The sequence below is a fragment of the Anastrepha obliqua genome, chromosome 1 (genome assembly GCF_027943255.1).
Source record: "Anastrepha obliqua isolate idAnaObli1 chromosome 1, idAnaObli1_1.0, whole genome shotgun sequence".
NCBI classification, from domain to species: domain Eukaryota; kingdom Metazoa; phylum Arthropoda; class Insecta; order Diptera; family Tephritidae; genus Anastrepha; species Anastrepha obliqua.
The window spans coordinates 65,566,924-65,589,115 of record NC_072892.1 but is presented as its reverse complement, the minus strand read 5'-3'; the positions used below and the strand labels follow the sequence as shown (position 1 = coordinate 65,589,115).

General features: G+C 36.5%; 2 protein-coding genes across 7 annotated transcripts in view; one reads left to right on the top strand and one right to left on the bottom strand.

Annotated features, from left to right (window-relative positions):
- LOC129244811 (extended synaptotagmin-2-B) overlaps positions 1-22,192 on the bottom strand; it is an 82,585-nt gene that overhangs the window by 11,187 nt on the left and 49,206 nt on the right. For 4 of the 6 annotated variants that reach the window (XM_054882718.1, XM_054882710.1, XM_054882701.1 and 1 more), the window contains exons 2-6: positions 13,366-13,837; positions 9,368-9,409; positions 8,734-9,285; positions 8,479-8,649; positions 3,921-4,018 (exon numbers count right to left, since the gene is read on the bottom strand). In XM_054882718.1, coding sequence (XP_054738693.1) covers positions 3,921-4,018; positions 8,479-8,649; positions 8,734-9,285; positions 9,368-9,409; positions 13,366-13,656 — 1,154 coding nt within the window. In that variant the 5' untranslated portion in view covers positions 13,657-13,837. Of the gene's footprint in view, positions 1-3,920; positions 4,019-7,563; positions 7,650-8,478; positions 8,650-8,733; positions 9,286-9,367; positions 9,410-13,365; positions 13,838-14,116; positions 14,196-22,192 lie in introns of those variants that run through there. The other 2 variants (XM_054882692.1, XM_054882684.1) reach the window with 2 other exon arrangements.
- Positions 10,660-11,621, top strand: LOC129244851 (uncharacterized). The gene is made up of 2 exons (XM_054882741.1): positions 10,660-10,741; positions 10,819-11,621. The coding sequence occupies exon 2, from the start codon at positions 11,077-11,079 to the stop codon at positions 11,533-11,535; it is 459 nt and encodes a 152-aa protein (XP_054738716.1). The 5' UTR covers positions 10,660-10,741; positions 10,819-11,076; the 3' UTR covers positions 11,536-11,621.

Genomic DNA, 22,192 nt, shown 5'->3' with positions numbered 1-22,192 from the left:
GAAACAAACGCTCCAACTCTGAAAGTATTCGATGCGGCACCAGCTGGTGGTAGAGGAGGAGGAGTAAGGCCTTCTCTGCGTTGGAAACATCGGGTGCATAAGATCTTGGCTTCGCTTGGTGTGCTCAACTGGCGCCGGTTGGCACGAGAAAGAAACGATTGGTGCGCTTTCAGATTTTCTAACAAACCTCAGTCTTAGGATCTCACTAGAGGATCTAAAAAATCTGCTTCTACAAACCAGGAATTCAAGGAATTCAAGGAATCTATTCGCTCCCCATTTTTTCTGTCGCCTCCGTGGCTGTTCTGGTTGTGCGCGCAGTGCTATGTTGATATACATTTTCCTGGAGCTTCTGATTTAATTTTCTGTACATTTTCATTGTTACCTTCAAGCCACTTGGACTTGTCGAATTACTTACTCATGCTAGCCAAAGTGGACTTAGAGATTAGCATCTTGTCTTGAGGGGGACAGCCTAGTGTTGCATGTTAACTGTGAGCAAAAGCTGGACACTCGCAAAGATAGTCCAGAGCTATATCATGTACTTTCCACGAGTATTTGTTGAGGGACCCATTTCAACCGTTCATTCAACAAGAGCCAATGATCCATAATACTTTGTGGTTTTTAGTCTAAAAATCTTAATCAATTTCTTGGACGGTCTTCTGTTTTTGGTTTATCGTAGTTGTAACAAATCCACTTGACAATTTTGCAAATGCTGAATAAGATTGGGGTTCCCTTGGCTACCCGTATTCTGCTTCCAAGACGTTGGGTTTAATTCACATTTAGTGAGCGCTGGGCAAACGCATCACCTTGTAAGGTCCCGAGATCCTCTTGGTTACGCGTGAAACGGAGACGTGCGAGATAGCTTCTAGGGTTCACAAAAATTTATTATCGATTATTGTGGGTGTTCTGATCGGGCATTGTCAGATGTAAATACTTGGAGTCCGTGTACTCGGCTGTCTTACTTTCGCGAGACTAATATAAAGGCAGACAGGCAACTCGTCTCTCGCTAGCTTGATATGATTGTGGAAATAGCGGGCTTGGTCATCACCCGTCTGTTGAATTTCATTAGCAGAATTTCAGAAGCGGTTAACGCAGACATAAATATTTGTCATTCGATACTTGCCCCCTTAGCTATTCCTCTTTCCCCTTCACTCTTGTAGTGGTATCACTTCCTGTCCAAGTGAGCCTTTTCATCCTTGGGGGGCAACTATATGAACTAATTTAGCCACCTAGGTGACCTAGACAATTGAGATGTCTCTTGATTGATGCCTATATGGCAGCTTGTGAATCAAACCAATTAATACTAAGGAGCTATCGTATGATAGTAGCCCGGTGTAACGGGTTTAAAAAATCAATTTTTTTTTTACATTTTTCGGAAGAAAAACATCTTAAAAATATACTATAAAAATTTCAGACAGAAACTTTAATTATTTTTAAAGCTATAGCTAAAATAAGAGAGTGCTCCGTAGTGTGTATGAAAGCGTGTGACGCGCCAGAAGAAACTTTAAACGCGTTTTTCTCAAAACCATGTTTTTGAAATTTCGGGGAATCACTGACTCAAAACTATTCAACAAATTTGGCTAAAAATTTAACCCGTTATTCTAGACACACATATCTAGATCCCGAACCTTAAAAACATTTAATTTTTTAATAATAAACTATTTAATTTAAACAATTTATGAAGACAAAAAATTAGATTTTGAGAAATTTTTTCCCCGAACCAACACATCTTTTTTTAAGGACTCCACTTTGACGTGAAAAATTTTAAACTAATTAATATAAAATTAACTTTAAAAAAATTTTTTATATACTTCAAAACACCAATAAAAACATGTAACAATTTTAAAACGATCGCATTTTATTTTCTTTTAAAAAAAAATTCATGAAAAACGTCGAAATTTCGGTCGTTACACCGGACTGCTACCCTAATCAAAGTTTCCATATTACTCGGTGTAAGTATCTAAGCTGACTGGTTCATTTTGTCTGCTTACAATATTAGTAATTCCTTGAAAATTTTTCAATTATTTGTAATTTTATTAATTTCATGTAAGTCGATATGTATAGTGGGAAACCTCTTCGCTTGAACATGAAGGCAATGTTCTGCGCTGCGATGTTCTGCCACCTGTTGGTACCGGATCGAATACTTTCAGAGCCGGAGCGTTTGTATCCATTCGAATGAGTTAGCCAACGAAGCCGGTGGATCTTTATTCACTGTGCTACGTCTATGTCGTCGAGTTGTATGAGACTCATTGTTCCATCGTCTGCGATACTTGCCGTGGTCAACGTGCAAAGGTCCAAAAATCTTCCGCAGAATCTTTTAAAATGGACACACGAGATAATCGGCACACAACGTCTTTATTCTTTTATTTTCCAACACTTGGCGTATTGATGATGGTGAGCCTTTCACTCAATACGTTAGAACCTTATATGCGGTATTTAGAAGACTTATTTCAAGGACTTAATTGTTCAGGCACCTATTTTATAAGAGTGTATGATTGCTGGCGTATGACAAAAGTGTTAATATCATTGGCCTCAGCAACCATTCCGGATATAGCGATTGATAGAATACAGAATTGAAGCGAATGGGTCTGGAGGTGAACATGGGTAAGACGAAGTTTCTCTTCTGACCAAAAAACTTTCAGTGTGCACGCCTTTCGAGACCAAAGCCACTGTTGCTAATGTCAGAGGCCTCGTTTATTTGATAACCAGCTTTCATATCGTTAATGATGCCAGCCTTGAAATCCGATAAAGAATTTTCATTTCCCTTCAAATAAATCCTAATTATGGAATTTTATTAAAAATGTATTGACCCCTGGTAGAGGATATTCAATGAGAGTTCCCACCGTGTAAGAGAAGCGTGCGTTATTTTTCAAAACATATTTGTTACACTGAACCCTGCGTTCGTCAGATGGCTTGCTTCTCTGCTCCATGCCAAGTTTCTTTCTTTTGTTATGGATTCCGTCGCATGAGAAAATTGGTTGAAAACTTGTGTCGATATTTCAGAAGTAGTTTCGATATGCTTATGCTTGATCAAACCAAAGGCGGGATGCAAATGGCCAAGCTACTATAAATGAACGAAAGCCACACTTTATAAGTCCTTCATCATGCACGTCCTGTTGTAAGAAGTAGAGACTTAAATGATGGCAACATCCGATAAGGTCGCCTTTGAGGTGTTCAGGGAAAAGCTGAGACAAATACGCCAGCCCTCAAATTATTCGGTAGGATACCTGTTGGTGGCAACCGAGTGGAAGGAAGGCCGGGCGGAAAAGGACTTCACTTAGTCGTTCTGGGGCGCTGTTTGAACTCGACTAAAAATGCTAGGGGGGTTATTGCGCCAATAAAGAAAAGGAAGTTAGCTAATAAGCGTTTAAGTCGAATAGTATTTTATTTTTGATAAAGATTCTTGAACGGGCTGAGAGTATTGGAGTGTAAGAAAGTCGAATATGAAGAGTTTACTTGCCTTCTTTGAACATCATATAATTTTTGAGAAGTTTTGATATATTTTTCGTAAAAAAAGACTTGTTCAGAGATCAGAATATAAGTGCGAAATCTGCATTGATAATTCTTAAACTACTACAATCTTTGCCAAACTCATCTTAATACCATCACTTCTCTAGCATCTAAAATAATTTTATATTTAGCTTTAAAAATACCATCGTTCTAATGCTTGGTTAAACAAATTATCGAAATATTTCTCAAAAGCATATAAACTATTAAACGAAACAAACAATATTTAAAATTCTCTAGACCAAAGTTTACAGTAAAAATGGAGAAATTCAACCAAATAAGCAGTAAAAGAGGGTTAATATTGATTGGACTGCGTAGCTACGAGTATAATAAAACGATAAAAAACAAAGCAAATTCAAATAGTAACAACAAAAACAAACGAATCAACAGAACTCCATTAAATGCCATTAGCAAACCTTCCCAAAAAATCATCATTCGGACTACCAGGAATATCTGAGTCCCACAAATGAAAGACGGCCTTGAGATCCAAAGTGCCGTCGGCAAAGGCAGGGGCCTACAAGAAGTACAACGAAAATGATGTTTGTGTGGAGCAAAGTGATGTTATCAAATTTTAGTGGCTTATTCATAACGGCACATACAAAATAGTGTTTGTAAATATTTCGTGTTAGTTACAGTTAATAACGGTTCAATTTACATCGTTCTGCACAATAGTGAAGGGTGACAGTCATGCAAAGAGATTTTGAGGTTAAATTTTGTTGACTGAAAATGTAAATAAATAAATTAAATACACCAACAATTGGGTGGCCATTAACTACTGCACTAGCGAACTACTCATATTAAGTACGGTAAACTTTCATTTACACCGAGTGTGTGTTTGCTGAGAGAGTGGGAGGGATTGGGTGATTTCTAAGGCGCATGAACATACTCGTGTATGTATGTATATACTTGTATGAAATTGTAATTAGTTGACGATACTTTTGTTAATATGTATGGAGTAAGATAATAATGATTACTGTGGTTTATTTTTTGATTTCAATTTTTAATATTTTTATTTGTGTTTTTGTATATTTAACTTTCATGAATTTAATTTGATTTGATTTTCGTTTATGATTTTTTAAATTTTATTTTTATATTATTTAAAATTTTTTCTATTTTATTTGGGCTTATTTAATTTATTTTTTTAATATTACTTAATTTTTATTATTTTTTTTTATTTTATTTTATTATTTGTTTATTTTATTTAAGTTTATTCTATTTCTTATTTAATTTTTATAATTTTGCACGATTTGATATTTTATTTGGGTTTTTGAAATTTTAATTTAATTAAATTTTTTTAACTTATGTTTGTGTACATTTATTCTTCGCGAATTTACTTTATTTACTTAACTTAATTTAATTTTGTTTTCGCTTATTAATTTTTTAAATTTTATTTTATTTTATTATTTATCTATTTTATTTGGAGTTATTAAATTTTTTATTTTATTACATTTTTTTAAATTAAATTTTATTTTGATTCTATTTTCCATTTTATCTCATTATTTTTGTTTATTTTATTTAAGTTTATTCCATTTGGTATTTTTACGTCGGGCAATGATGTTGATGGCCTATGTTCCAAGGTAAACGACTACCTCGCCTGCCTTTCGCGCTTCTTCACTGCGAGGAACTTACAACTTTCCCCCACTAAATCCACGGCGACTCTCTTTACCCCCTAGACAAAGGAGGTTAAGCTGCAACTTAAAGTAAAATTCGATGGCACACCAATTCCGACGGTAAACAACCCCAAAATATTAGGAGTTACCTATGACAGCTTGCTCTCCTTCTCAGCGCATACATCCGCTATTGCAACTGAAGTACAGAATCGCAAGAAGGTTGCTGTCGACTTTCAAGGCAATAGGCCGGCCGGTTCTAAACTATGCTGCACCTGTCTAGTCGCCCGGAACCTGTGATTCGCAGTGGACGAAGCTTCAGACCTGCCAAAACACTGCAATAAGGACCGCGACAGGATGTCTCATGGTGTTCCCGACACAACACTTACACGACGAGGCCCAAATGCTGCCTGTGAAGGAGCATAACAAACTGCTCAGCAAGCAGTTTCTGCTAAAGTGTTAGGAGGCACGTCAGGAGGCACTTCCTCAATTACGCGGACGAGATCCAAAACCAAACAGAGATACAGCTAAATTCATCGGAAGCTCCCGATTCCCGAATGCCGTTATCGGAGTCCAACCTCCACCTATCGCAGACGAAGAGCTCCAACTTCCCCGAGTCCCGCGTAACCATAGCACAATTACATTCTGGATACTGTAGCAGGTTACATTCCTACTTATCCAGAATCGACCCAGACCTACCAAACATATGACCGGCATGTGAAGGCACCCCGCACGACACTAACCATCTTTTCACATGCCCTATCAAACCCACTCATCTAATACCCCTCTCCCTCTGGACCCAACCTGTCGAAACAGTTAGTTTCCTGGGCTTACTGATAGATGAGCTAGACGAAGACGACCGGTGATAACACTACATTGACAGGGCAAAGTTACTGTTACAACAACAACAACACCCATGAGGTGGTAGTTGAAACCTCCAATAAATCTACATAAATGGAGACTGAGACTAAACTCAGCGATCCCTGAAAGTTTCATAGTAACATTCCCATAAAATTTTTGAGTTCTCTAGCGTTTAGTAAGCAAAAAACAAATGGTTTAAAGTTTTATTTCATCCTTAAACTTTACAAAAAAATATATGACAGTTTTAAAAAGCACCGAAGATATTTCGCTTTAAACACTCAAACTAAATTTATTATTTTATTTTATATTTTGGATTATTTTTTTTATTATTTTATTTATTTTATTTTTATTATTTTTTTATCCGGATTGTTTTTAGTTTATTTTTTAATGTAATTTAAATTGTTTTTATACTTTAGATAATTTTTTTTATTATTTTGGTTGGATTAAGGGTGACCCCGCATCAGAGTGCCACATAGACCGCAAGTTGGGTCCGTTGTGTTGCCCTAGAGCTCATTATATTATATGATTTCCCCACCTAACTGAGATTTTTACTATAGATTTTGGTCAAAGGTATTAATTCGTTTCGAGAATTTAATGAGAGATTCGATTTTCAGGTTCGAGAGTACTGAAAGATTGTCAATTGTTGGAGAGCCTAGAAGAGCGAGTCGACTTCTGGCTAGACCGGGACAACTGCACAGCAAATGCCTGCTCGATACTTCCTCATCTTCGTCCTCGCAGTATCTGCACAGGTCGTTTTGAGGAACCCCGAGCCGACGTGCGTGAGTGCCCAAAAGGCAGTGGCCGGTGATAAGGGATATTATATGCCTTAGTTCGTGTTTCGAAAGACTTATAAGGGTTTTTGTCTGTTTCAGATTGTAGGATGGCTAGATTTGTCTGGTCGTAACGCAAGTAGTTTCCACTCGCCACCTCCGATCAGCAATGCTGATTTATTTACTTTATTTATTTTACTTTATTATAATTCGGTTTATTTTATTCGGATTGTTTTTATTTTATTTTAGTTTATTTTTTTAATTTAATTAATTTTTTTATACTTTAGTTTAATTAGCTTTAATTTTTTTTAATATTTAACTTTGTTATATTTCAGTTCATTTTATATTGTTTTAATTTGTTTTAGTTTAATTTATCTTATTTTACATTCTAGCTTGTTTTGCTTTTATTTTACTTATATTTAGGATTTTTAGTTTTCTTATAGTATATTTTATGAAAGTTTATATTATTTTATTTTCTATTTTCTATTTTTAAATATTTTATGTTATTTCTTTATTTCTTATTTTTCTTTATTATTTTCCGTTTCATTTTATTTTATTTTGTCGTTTTATTTTATTTGGTTTTATTTGGTTTTTTTTACTTCTTATTTTTTAATATTTTGTTTTACTTATTGCTTAAATTTATTTGATTTTATACTTCAGACTATTTTTTATTTTTCTGTTTTTCAGATCATTTCATCTTGTTTTTGTATTTTTTAATATTTTATTTTTTCATTTCATTTTATATTTAAGATTACTTTTTATTATTTTACTTTATTATGTTTCGTTTTATTAATTTTATTTCTTTTCACTGATAAACTTACCTGCCTAATTTCTCGTCATCACCGCTCTTGTCGAAGTCGAACATCGTTATATCAACCGATTGGCCCAGTTCAACATGTACTTTTGCCTTTTTGTGAGAGTTGTGGCATTTTTGTGTTTAGTAGTAATTTTAGAGGATTTTTTTGTGGGTTTTCGTGCATTTTTTGGGTTGTTAAAATGCAAAGTAAACAACCAAAAACAAAACAAAGTAAAAATTAGTATTAGGGAAAGATGATAATAGCACGTATAGAAAGAAAATAAAGTTGATAGGGTACAGTGTGACAGTTTGCAAAAAAGGTGGCACAAAACACTCAATTCGTGTATAAAAATAAGTTGAGAGGCTTTTAAAAACTTTCAAACGAAAATTCGTGAGGCATGCAAAACGTCAAAATCAAAAATGCTTGCAGCATGAAATTCTTATGTATAGTTCTTTTCCAAACGGAGGATTGGTATGTGCGTAAAAAAATAATTTTGCCAGATATTCATACCAATAGCGAAAAATTGAAAAATTATTTATTATAATTATGCATTCATTTTTCAAATAATATTTTTTTTTGAAATTTAGAAAAATTTAAAATACAATTTTTAAATACATTTTTAACAATCTTTTTATCTTTCTCTGATAGTTTCTATAAATATAATATAATTCAATCAAAAATAAAGCGTTGATCAATTATTTTCGTCAAAACAAAAATATAATTTTTAATTTTTCAAAAGTTCAACACAGTGTTCATCCAATTTGATGTAGAAAAATGAATTAGTCGTAAAATGCAGTACATTTGGATTTTTACATTCCACTTCCTGTTTCAGTGCTTTCATATAAAATTTTTTAACAATTTATTCAAAAATATTTTAGTGTGTGTTTTTTAGTAAAAACATATAAACATAATACAGTAACCTCATTTGTAAACACTTACCTCGCACCAGTAGTCCCACTTGGGGTTCACATTATTTTCAATAATTTGTGTTTTGAATTCTTGTGCGCCCACATTGATCACCGCATAGGGATCGGATTTGCCCTTACCCAATACACCGATATCCTTCTTCATAAGATCTTTGGCCTCGACGACGTGTATGCGTAAAATACCCTGCACAGAAAGAAAATCGAAAGCAAATATCATTCAATTTATCCCTTCTACTTCCAAGGAATTTCTTTCTCTTCTCTTCTCTACCTCCGGTTCTGGCATTTTCAAACTGATCGCTGGCACCTCATCACTCAATGTGATCGGCAACTTATTCGGCAGCACCATAACCGCGCCGATTTGCTCTACAATTATCCTGCGCAACAAATCACTCAATCCGGGCATATCCATAAAATCAATGACGCCCACCAAATTGAAATCGATATTGGGGTTGTTCAAGAAGAAGATCTGCAGACCACCCACCAGTGGCATGGAACGTATGAGTGGCTTCATAACCACCCGCACCCAGCCATGTATTTGGAAGTCTTTGATGCCACCCTTGATGCTGCCCAAATAGAAGTTGATGTCGCAATCACTCGCATAAAACAGATCCAAATCCATAATGATCTCATTGCGATCGACATTTTTATCGTAGATCTTTACGCCGCCAATGCGTGGCGGTATTGTGCCGAGTATGATGCGATCGAAGCGGAAACCATTCATTTTGTAATTGGAAAGTGCGAATGCAACATTTGGTTCGATTGTCTCTTTGACGAGTGTGCGGGCGAAGTGGTTGGCATTGGGCCACACTTGTTTGAGGATCTGTTGGGAAAGATTTTTATTTAAGAATCTTTAATATATCTTAAAAAGTGTTTTTTGTTTTGTTTAGAATTTAATTATTTACCTTGTTGACCCATTCACAGCGCTCAACATCCGGAAAGTAGACCTGTAACAAGGGAAATCATACAATTTTATTAAATACATCCTAGACTGTCTTTGTTTGATCTAAGATGCCTATTGACTATACCTAAAAGAAGGTCTAAAGAAGAATACTTGTATGCCCATGATTTTAAATCGTACCCACGAACCCATGAAATAAAATTTCTTGAACTGACTGAGAAGTATTATATTTCTAACAAAAAATGTGTTAAAAATATTGCGAAAAAAATATTAAAAAAAAAACATTTGAATTAAAAAAAAAATTTTTTTTTAAGTTTTAAGATCAAAAAATTTTTTCTTTTAATATAATATTTTTTTACCAAATTTTTCTAACTATAAGAAAAAAAATTTTTTATTTGAAAATTTTTAATTTTACAATAACAAACATTTTCAACACATTTTTTAATTACTTTAACAAAAACAAATTTTTCTGATTGAAAAATTTGAATATTTTTGATTTATATAGGTATTTTATTTAAATCTATTTTATTTAAATTTTTATTTAAAATCTTTTGTTTCATTTATTTTAATTTTCATTTTTGTTAATATACATAATTTTTTATTTTTTTTTTTGTGAAAAATATTTGAAAAAAAATTTTTTTTCCGTAAGTTTTGAAAAACACCCTCCCTGAGATTTTTCGAGATAGCTTTTTCTGGCCAAAAGTGGGAACCTCGTATCCTCGAGATCTTTTTACATTATAAGCTGGAACACATACATACATAAAGCTGGAACACACAATCGTCCCTCGACTTATAAGACAGGGGGTTAATAGCTGATTTTTGAATGCTTCATGGTGAGATTTCCATAACTGTCGAGTCATATTCAAATAGGCACAGCGAGCTAGTGTAAAATCTTACTATGTACATTAGTAAGCGGATATATGAGAATATATTGAAAAAGAAAACTTATTTCATATTTACTTCCTCCCCTTTTTTCTTCATACCGCAAACTTTTTGAACTCCCCTCGTATGCTCTATATTTAAACGAATTGTAGTGAATAATGCCGTGGTCGCAAGTGGGAATCAAAAAACTGGTAATTGGAGGTGGAAGGCATCTGCGTAGTATCAGTAATCAAGTTGCTGGAGTAGTCAACCTCTAAAGCACCCAAACAAAACAACAATCCCAATGTTTATACGTCTTATTGATGTATATATGTATATAAACATATATATATGTATTTGCGCATATAGCGTAAGCAACATCAGTTCCGCTCAGTTTAGTCCACAAAGTCAAACAGTTCATTTGCAAATTTCATCTGTATATAATAGAAACAAAAGCACAACGAATTGAAACGATTTCTGCTCCTCACATTAGCCATCACGTTGCTGATAAAGTTTGGTAGTAATTAAAACGAGTGCCCAATAAATTTGTTTTTTTTTTGTTTTGATTAAAACCAATATTTATTCCTCCAACAGGATACGCTTAACTTGCCCACTATTACGGAATCTACACCCGCTGACGAAGTCAATGAAATCGAGCATGGTGCAGATGCATCTATAAGTGCCGCATCATCTGCAGCTACGGAATCAGAGAGTTTGAGCGGCACCGAACTTTTCATAGTTTCGGCATTCAAAAGATACGTCAACCTACTATTTTTCCAACTCAGGCGCACCCACCAAATTGCCAAAGATGTTCTCGCCGACCCTACAATTGCAGCGATAGGCAGCGAGCAGATGCATGGAAAAATCGAAATACTACGCAAATATGTGACACAATCAGATTTAGAAGAATTAAAAAAAGTACCGCCTGCAGCAATACCAAACAAATATTACTTAGCTATTGGAACTATTTTTGTGCTTGGACACTTTGACGGTGTCGCACGTGAGTTAAATGCTACAAACGAACAGGATAGGACACCCGTTGAGAACTTGCTTTGGATAGCACTGCAGCGTCATGGCTATCAAGAGTACCTGGTGGAGTTGGAAAAACGTGGCGTAGAACTTTTCGAAAGTTTTGTGGATGATCTGGAAAAATATGTGAAATCTCTTTCTCCCGCTGACCGGGAAAAGGATAAGATCTTAGTGCCTGGCTACGATATGTACACACAACATCCTGCGCGCTTTTCCAAAAAAGAATTTGGCATTAAAATTTTCGATGTGGTCTTTCAAGAAGCGGGGAAAATATATAAATAGTTAACAGAATTTATTAGATTCGCATTTAAACGTACTTTTAAATCGATGAAATGTATGCAGGTTTACGATATAATTTATATAAATATAAAAAATTTATACGCCTAAAGTTTTGTTTGCTCTTCTTTTCTTTTATGGTTTTTTCGTGTAGACTTTTAACAAAACAACTTATGAGACCTCTTTTGGGTGTTTGGCCGAGCTCCTCCTCCTGTTTGTGGCGTAACGCTTGATGTTGTTCCACAAAGCGAGGGGCCTAGAGTTTCAAGCCGACTCCGAACGGCAGATATTTTTATGAGGAGCTTTTTCATGGCAGAAATACACTTGGCGGTTTGCCATTGCCTGCCCGGCGGCGACCGCTATTGGAAACTTTTTAACAACAACATTTTGCTGTTTCTCGCACGAACGTACCCACTACCGAATGGTAGTCACGCATCAAGCCATTCGGCTTCCGTGGCCCATTCGGCTACGAAACTCTAAAGTCAAAAAAATAATAATCGCATTCGGCGTGCCATTTTCCATAGTGATTACCAGGATGCTCAATGGTTACATAGGTTTTCAAATTAAAGTACTATCTACCGATTATTGAAGGCTTCGTTATTGCAAGAAATTGATGAATCATTGGAATATATTTTTTCAAAATGTCAGGTCTTGGCAGTGCTCGAGTTGATGGTTTTAAAAAACAGTATGTCAATTCTTCCGCGATTTGAAAGTCGTACACCAAACATCAATTGGTTTTCACTAAAAAGCTGCTCCTTTCATTACAAAAAGCACACAGCTACGAAAACCTCGACCCTTTTAATTTGAGAACCCTAAACTCGGATCACTTGCCGAGACCAGGCTGCGGAGATGCTGGAAAATACACTGAGAATATCCGCAACCGATTTCCAAACTTCCTTAAACAACTATTATTTTCGTCACAGTTTTTTTGCACATCTGGAGTTTTTTTTGTCGGGATGTTGAAGTAATGTTAGGATTGTATGATTTGAGATAGTATGGAGACATACTCTGTAGATCTTATAACTTGTCATGCACTCTTTCGCGAGTAAGTAAGTTTTAGTAAATTGCAACTAGATGTTCAATAAAAGGATTAGATACGTAGATGTTTGCGACAGAAAGAGCAGCTCCCGCAGTGCATTACTGAATGCACCAGAAATGTAAGGAATAGGAAAGTGAGAAGATCTTGAGACGTTGGCATATAGACATTGAGTTCTACTGCAAGCGAAAATTGAAAATAAGTGGGACATAATTGAAGGTCTAAATTAGTATCTTCAACACATGAGCCATTGCGAGCCTATCAATTAATGTGAGCGCTTAGTTTGTTGGTGGTACATAGTAGATAAACCACGATATCCGTCTTTGGTGTAAAAACTCCTCCTTCCTTTAATGCCTTTGAATGGATAGTTCTTGTGTCACACAATTGTAATACAAGGACCAATGTCTTAAAAATAGATTGTTTCACACGTCCTGGAACGTCTATCTTCTACAAAAACTGTTGATGTGCGTTTTGATGTTACCCAGAAAAGACGGGCTCTTCAGTTATAAGCCGAATGGCGGATGGGATTAAGAGGTTTTTTATGGTAGAAATGTATGTATTGGGAAGTTAACCATTGCCTATCGCAGTTCGACTGCACAGACACATTATTTCACGGCAAGCGTGAAGGCGAAACTCTGCTTGATAGCTCTGTGTGGACTGATTGTGAAATATCGTTGCAATCACAATTTCACAATGGACCTTCTTTTGGCCAATCTGTTGAGGGGCTTTGCGAATATAGTCGAATTGAGCGAACTCATACCCATAAGATTATATTTGTTTAAAATATTTTCTCTACTTACCCACGCTGGCAACTCATCGATGCGCGCAAGTATGACATCCTTCTCGGAAGCCATGGCTGACGCCTTAGCAATGTTGCGCTTGTGTTCGGTGGTTTTACGGAATTCATCGCGCGCCACAGATAGAATAACGGGCGCTATAAGCCACGCGACACTCCAACCCATATAGCCAACCAAGTAAATGGAACCGACAATAGCGACTTTCTTGAAAACCGTATAAAGGACCGAGAAGATGCCGTCGCTGCTAGAGGCGACTGCTCTTTCGGGATTCACTTCTTTGCTAACTGCAGCCATTTCACTCTCATCGATGGGTGATGGTGGGGGTGTGGTAAATTCGGCGAGAGGTGGGCGAGGAACGGCTATATTGGGATCGTGCTCTTCCTTTTCCGCAGACGTTACAGGTTCTTGTTGGGCAGTGGCGGTGGCGGCGGAGGTGGAGGTGACCTCCTGGGTTTCAGGAATCTCTTCGATGGTGCTAAAGAAAGATGAGAGAACGAAAGAGAAGAAATAAGAATATATTTAATTTTTTATTTTCTATAGTTTCTTTGGAAGTTATGAAATGGACAAGCTTGCGTCGTGCTTTTCAAGTGCGATTAGTGATTTTTAATTCTTAACTTGTATTACTCTTAAACGTCACGATTTAGTATTGTTGTTTACACAATAAAAACAGAAAGTGTCGCCTAAGCTGTTGAGCAGTTTTTTTGTTGCCTTCTGCCTCAACGTTGCTTTGTGCTTTTAAAAATGGGAATGTTACCTCGCTCGCATTGAGTCACTGAGTTTTAATGTATAGTAAGACAAGATAGCACTAAAGACTGATTGCGAACTGAGGAAAGTTGCGACCGACCGGCTGACTGAATGATTAGCTGCCGGTTACTGGAGGCCAACTGCTGTTGCTTATGGGATCGTGTGGCGTTGATTAGAAGCCGTTGGCTGTGCGGCAGCGAATATACACACATTTATTTTATTTATAAGTAAACCCATATGTGCATACACACATACACATATATGTATATACTGTTTGTACCTACATATATGACGGCGATGTGAATTCTTGAGCGGAGGAGCTTTCAAGAAATTCGCTACGCAAAATAATACAATAAAAATGGTACAAAACCACAAGCATCCCAAGTGTGTTGTTTAGGCTACACATAAACGAAGGAAAAATAAAATATATTTCATGCGGATAAATTAGCACTACAACGGCGAAACATTTATATTGAATAAAATGCGCACACATTTATAGTTTCGTGTGTGTAGAGTGTTTATGATGATGTCATCTTCCAATGCCTAGCATAACGCAAATGCCTTTGGCGTACTTGGAAAGTTGGTTTTCTAATATAAAATATATTACTAAGAAAGCAATAAAAAGACGAGGAATAAAAACAATCGGTTTTAAACTGCCGATAAGAAAAAAAAACCTTAAATTTAAGAGGAACGAGCATTTGTTTGAGCTGAACTGATTAGTAATCTGAGGAAGATTTTTCTATATTAGCCAAACGGCCTTGACAGACAATAAAAAAAGCTTAGATTGCAGTTTTGTCATGAAAACTTTTTAAAAGAATCCCTCCTCCCATAGCTTCGGCGATGGGGATTAAATGGTGAACTAGGCTTGGTACTCTAAATTGGTCATATAAGAGCCAAATAAAAAGGCCGAAAATGTTTTTTGTCTTGGGATAAAAAATTAATAAAAAAAGTGCGTGCAGCGTAGTTCACATAGCAGAAGTGAAATTTTCAAGGCAGACAAAGAAAGAGGGAGAGACCCGAGAGAGAAAGAGAGAGAGAGAGAGAGGAGAAAGAATATATATCTAAATAAACGGAGAGGGGTCGACCGGTGTAGGTAAACGCCGGACACAAGCCGTGGCAACAATGCGCACTACTTCGAGCGTTTATCATCCGCACAAACGCATCCAAGACCGCAGCAACGGCACGAATTACCGCAAGGCAATACCAATAAATCGGACGCCGGAATGGATAGCACTTTAGAGTACGCACAAGCACTAGCCAGGAAACGGAAATAAGCTCCAAAAAGTAGGTACAAAAAAAAATCCCAAAAAAGCAAAAAACGCTTCAAACAGTAGGCACTAATGAAATATAACGCCAAAAAGTAGGCACCAAAAATACATTTATTACAAGTTTGCACCAACAAACAAGCGCTAAAAAGTAGGCAGTGTTATTTCTCACTAGAAATTACAACTACAAGGAAAAACTCAGGAAAAATAGCCTAAAGTGTATCTAAGATATATATAAGGTGTAGCTGTCTCTCTCCTTTTCCTCTACGTTATATTTTTTTCTCTCTCGCGGCCCAAAACGTTGCATGGCCTTGAAATTTTACTCTCCATTCTCGCTCGTCCATCGACGCCTAAGAAGTTTCACTTCAAAAACATTTTGTGTAGTATTTTTTTACTTGGTTGATGTTAGCAAGTAAAGAAATTCGAAAAATGGTTGAAACGAAATTTAGATCATTGCAAAAAACATTGTTTTGACTGATTTTTTACAGATATCTCCTAGTTAAATATCTCTGGTGCTGGCATGCTTTGTTGGATGTTTGGTTGAGCTGCTTCTTCAGTTGTACCATAGTGTGAGACGTGATTTGTGACACAAATGGAGGGACTCATACTTAAATGTCGCCACCGAACGGCATATGGCTTTTTATGGGAAGCTTTTATATTGCAGAAATACACTTGGAACTTTGCCTTTGCCTGCCTGAATATTTCATAATTTCGTGATTTTCGAGATACTTAACTGGGGAATTAAGCATGAGCCCTCGGTGACCGATTTTCTTGTGTAATTTATGCAGAAAAAGAAAATAGTCATTGACGGACTCTTTGCAATAGGTACATATACAAGGTGGCTTAAAATTAATCACGCTATTGGAAGATTTATAGGTTTTGCAACTGGCGCCGTACGTCAAACATATTTGATTCTTCTGAACAAGACAGTTGCAGTATACGAACAGACAAGCGCGTGACGGTCAAAATAAAGATTTCCACCACTCAAAACCATTTTTTTATTTAGTAAAAAAGTTATTTAAAAAGAAATTGAATGATTACTTTGAGCCACCTTGTAGTAAGTAAATAAAAAAATATAGGAAGATAATAAATATAAAATTTTATTTTTTAAATTTACTCTTGTAAGAACCCTTCCCTGTAAATTTCAAATTCAGACATTCTCTTCAAAATAATTTACATACATTTTCTCCCATTTCATCTCTATCACTTCTACTTGTGCAAATGTTTTATCATGTTTTATCGTCTCATAAAATGATTAGTTTTTTTATGTTTATTTGCTGCGGCAAATAAAACGAATTATCGCAATAAATTATGAAGCAAAACAGTGAGGTGGTGGTAGTGCATATCAACATTAAATCAAGTTGAGTGAAATTGTAACGAAAGCTATTTTTTCGCAATAAGATAATCGTAAAATGCCAATGTTTACGTGTTTTATTTTGGCTAAAACAAAACACCAGCCGGCAAGCTTCACGAACACAACTGTAAACGAAAGTGGGTTATGCGTGTGTATACTTGCAGGCAGCTTAAAATTTTCATATGAACACAAACACATGCAAGCATCGAGTATTATAACGCATGTATTTATGAATGTATTAGTGCAAATTTGCTCGCATTGACGTAGGTCTGCAGAAATGCTTATCCAAACCAACGCCAGCTGACACCCACATCTTTGCTCGTGGCCACATACACACAGATGAGAGCAAACAACAAATATCATTATAAAGCGAACAGTCAGTGCACGCCATGTTTATACAAAATGTTTCATTTATGTACGTGTGTTTCAAAGTAAAAATAAAAATAATAATAACTTTAATTTAAGTAGAAGGGGATGTAAATATTTTTATATACAGAATTACTATATTTCCCCCAACAGCTGGAATGAAGCTTAGATTGTCGGCGCCGGTGTCGCTGACTCAGTATTGTGGAATTCCATCAGAGTGTACGCCTTCAGCAGATGTTACTATGTAGCTTCGGCTATTAATTGTGAAAATGTTGCTTACTATAGCCATGCATAAAAATCCGTAAGAGTATACATACGTAAATAAATTAGGGATGTCCTAATTAACATTAAATAACATCTACTTATACATATCCCCAGCGTAAGAAAAGTGCCCTCCACATATTTACAAGAATTGATAATATATTTTTTGAGTTTCTGTTTTTTTATGAAAATATAGTTCATACTTCAACAAAAACCATATAACTCAAAGTTTCAAGCGTTGTATAAAATTTTAAAATTGTTAGTCAGACTTTTGTGAAAAATCCTGTGCATGCAGTTTTATAGTTCATTTCCTTTCAGTGTGACAAATGGCAAGTTTCAAGTGTGTTCGAGGTGTTGTATTTCAGCCGCCTTAGCCGAATGGGTTGGTGTATGACTACCAAATGGGTAGGTTCCAGTCTCCGCGTATGAAATATCAAAGGGTAGAACAAGTTTTTTCTAATAGCGGTCGCCCCTTGGCAGGCAATGGCAAACCTCATAGTGCATCTCTGCCATGAGAGGAAAATGCCAACAGAGCAAAATCTGTTCTTAGGTACCCTAGAAAAAAGGGCTTCCGATTACTCTGTGGAGCACTTACAGTTCTCTTTGCCTGTAATAAACCCTTTAACACAACAAGGTTATCTAGTAAAAGATCATGCAGGTTCTGCTGCGATGAAGAGTTGTCCATGGAACACTTAGTCACCAACTGGAAGACCTAATCACCTGGGCTCATACCTAGTAGAGGAGGAAGACCTACAGTTGCTTCCTCCTAGGAGTTGGTTCGATTCCTCGGTATACTAAATAATTATAATTAAGTAATTAGGGCCGCACAATAGATCAATGTGGTCGCAGTGCAAAAAGGCCTTAGCCCCTAACCCGTACAACTACTACCATTACCATCTCTACCATAAAAAAAACTTGTAATAAAAACCATCAGCTATTCAGAGGCAGCATAAAATTGCAGGTCCGTCCCTTCATCTGGGGAACAATATCAAGACTATCACCACAAATAGAAGGAGGATCTGGGCCAAACACCTAACAGAAGTGTACGCGCCAATTATTTTTGATTTGCGTTTCCTCCGCCCTAAAAAGTTTAAAATTTTTATGAAAATTTCTACATATTTTGTTTGAAACCTTGCGTTATATTGTTTTTCTTCTAGTGTAAACCATATTTTACTAAGAAAAGTGCGATTTATCTTTTGCCTCAAAATAGGCCTCAGTTTCAACGATAACTTTTTCATTCGGGCGAAATTTCTTACCGACGAGCATTTTTTTAGGTCTGCGAACAGCCACTAGTCTAGTAGACGCTGGGAACTAAATCTGGCGGATACGGCGAATTAGAAGTTCAATTCATGGAGTTTTGCCATTGTTTTGATTGACTTGTAACACGGTGCGTCGTTTTGATGAAACAAAATAGTGAGCAAACGCGGCACCCACTTTGAACAGAGCTTTCTCATAGTCAAATGCTCATGCAATATAAAGCCAACTCAACAAGTTCTTTTGATATCTTTGCGATATCGGCTAACTTACGAAACTTCACTTTTCGATCATTCGAAATGATTTTGTGAATTTTTTGGTGTTTTCGGTGTTACTACCTACGCGATCTCGTTTGAAGTGAGCAAACTAACGTTGTATTGTTGTTTCTGATGGTACGGAGTCCCTATAACACCTTTTAAGCTATTTTTAAGCTTGAACGGCCTTTTTCCATCAGAAACAGGTTAGGTTGGTATGGTTGCCCAGGGAATGAGCACACTTGGACGAAGAAAGATTCATCCTTTGTGATACCATTATGAAGGAGGTGAGGTGAAAGGGAAAGTCCGATGGGAAGCAGGGAGAGGGCGGGGAGAGGTGGTGCTGGGATGGTTAGGAGCGTGCGGATTACGAACGATGTTTGCGTTAACCGCTTTGTGCTGCTGATGAAATTCATCAGATTTTTAATGTCAGCGCCAACTATATCAGCAGGCGTGGCAAAGAAGTAAGAGCCGAGATGCCTGGATCTTAGCCCCGCCAGAGCAGGGCAGCTAAGGAGAAGGTGCTGAGGTGATTCCACCTCATCCTCCATACATCCAGCGCAAAAAGGACTCGAGGTGATTCCAAGTCTCACAGCATGCATTCCTAGCGCATTGTGTCCTGAGAGAAAACCCACTAGATTAGAGAGCTGATTTTTCATCAGAAACAGTGTACAATTAAAATTCGCACTTCCTTTTTATCCATTGTTTAGAAAATAACAAAAGTAGCGTCACTCTTAGGTTGGTTCTTCTTCTTAGCTTCATAGTTCATGGTGGATCATAGCTTCATCAGAAATTTTTGTTTACTTTGTTCTATCCGTGGCTTCATCTCTCCAGTTGTGTTAGTTCATTTCCTTTAGATCTGATTAGTGGGGGCCTTCTTTTTCTGCCTACAATGGGTGTTAAAATAAAAGCTTTCTTAGCATTGGACTTTGATAAAAACGTATTACAGTTTGCCTTTGAAGAATTTCTTCTCATAGCGAATGTATATATATATATTTTTCATTTGATCACGCCTTTCGAAGCACAACAACTGATGAATATCATTTGTTTTCAGCGTCCATACACTATGCGAGCAGACAAAAAATGGAGCGCCTAAAGGTCAAAATAAAGTTTTCTATCACTCATAATTTTTTTAAATTAATAAAAAAGACATTCAAAATAAAATTGTTGATTGATTTTGCGCCACCTTGCAGGACGTTACAGTTCAGGAGTTATATCCAAACAATATAGATTGAGAATATCTAAACTTCTAAAGGGTTTTCCAATAAGAGGTGTAATTCCCGTAGAAGATCAATGGTTTCGTTGCTTGTGTGGCACGCAGCGCCGTCTTGTTGAAAATAAACGTTGTCCAGATCAATAACATCCAATTCCGGCCATAAAAAATCGTTTATCATTTCTCGATAGCGTAATACATTCACCAATAACACCTGTTATAGGAAAACCCTTTATTATAAACATTGTGTTTTTTGTAATTAACGACATCCCTAATGTGCATGTTGGGAAATATGGCACATAGGCAAGTAGAAGTGTACAGGCATGCAAGCGTACCTGCGTGCGAGCATTTGAGGCAAGTTTTCATGAAAATTATTTTGTATATTAGTCCTAAGCACAACAAAACCACAAATGATGATTATAAGGTAAAATATTACATGCAACGGAATTAGCTCAAATTCTTACGAATATTTACTTTTAATACGCTCACGTGGAAAGGCACTTTTGAAGCTGTTATTTGACGTGCAGAAAGGTTCAGGACCTATGAAAGGAGTGTTTGCATCCATTTTCATTAAAGTGTCCGCAATTTTATTCCCTTCGTGCCCCGGTACTCCCGGCGCAACAAAGTTTCCTGATGCTAAAATATCGAGCATTTTAAAATATTCCCGGACCAACCTTGATTGGAACGAGATGCTAGAATATCTAGCGATTTTAGAGTGGCTGTAATGAATTTATTCGATTATTTTTTATTATAGATCCTTTGCACTTAATTTAATTAATATGAAAATTTATAAGAAAAAGTGAGTCTGTCTCACATCAAAAGTTGCAATCAATAAAAATGATTAGAGACACAATTTCGGAGTAACCGGTAACCTTATCTTCTTCTTTGAAATGGATTTTTCAGCTGTTCTTCATAGAAGAAAAACTCTGAAGAATTTGCCATTGATACTGCCGCATTGACTTAGATGAGGGGCAGATTGTCTCCTTTTTCTATATGTAAATAGAGCCAAGGACAAATGTTAGCACATTAACATTTTGACGAGTTTTGACTATATTTGTTTTTATTTTTTTTTTCATAAAAATATAGCTCATTGACTAAAAAAAACCATATAAATCCAAGAGTCAAACGTTGTACCAAAATTAGAAAAAATTCACAAACTCTACATTCCAACTCCATGGGTTTTAGGTATCCTCTCTTGAAAGGCTAAGCAGTTCCTTTGTCATTTTCTTATTAATTTGCGGTCACAGTAGCCTAGCAGTTACGCATGTGCCTTCAAGTCTCCACGTCCTATTGACCTCTTGGATGCTCCTATTTTCGATTATTAGTTTGCTCGTGGCCATAGGTACCCCAATGCTATTTCTATCACTGAGCAGTTGAGGAGTAGTACCTTGCCTTGAATATGGCACTAATATCATTTAAGGCTGCCCGGTATTCCTATCATTTATTTAATGGCCGCTGAGCTATCCAAGAACGACATGTGAATTTAGATGAGTTTAGAGGCGTAGTCACTTCTTTTATAGCTAGAATTCCTGCCTGATAGACGCTGCAATAGTCTGGTTGTCGAACGGATAGTTCAAGTCGTAGTTCCTTCGAAAATACTCCATAGCCAACCCTGTCGTCTAGCTTGGAATCATCTGGGTAGAAATTTTATTCCCCCTTCTCCATGGTCTTTGTGTCTGCCACTCTCTTCTTGACGGTATGCTCGTTTTGAAGAATCTGTTGAAGATGAGTCTAGAAATAGAATACTCTAGTTCTTGTTTGTGTCTATTTAGAGTGTGCAAAATAGAGGCGTGGCCAAACACCGGTCTTCCTATAGCGCCATACTCTTAAGTCTAAGCGCTGAGGCGGCGGTCACGTAAGCAAAAATCCAAAGAAGAGGGGAGAGGACCCTACCTTGAGGTGTGCCTCCGTTACCTTTTTTCTGACGAGTATAGCTTCTATCAGGGCAACATCGTGTGGTTCAACTCCAAAATTCTCTTCCAAAATCTTCTTCAAAATCGTCTTCTTTCATATTGTACTTTAAGTACTCATTAGTTGGCATAACTTAAAAATAAAAATGGAGAACGAAAAGAAATATATGTATACAGAAAATTTATCTGATTGTGATTCTAGTGGCAAC

Bases quoted from the DNA above. Each gene is read 5' to 3' on its own strand.
- LOC129244851 (XM_054882741.1), top strand. From the start codon at position 11,077: ATGCATGGAAAAATCGAAATACTACGCAAATATGTGACACAATCAGAT.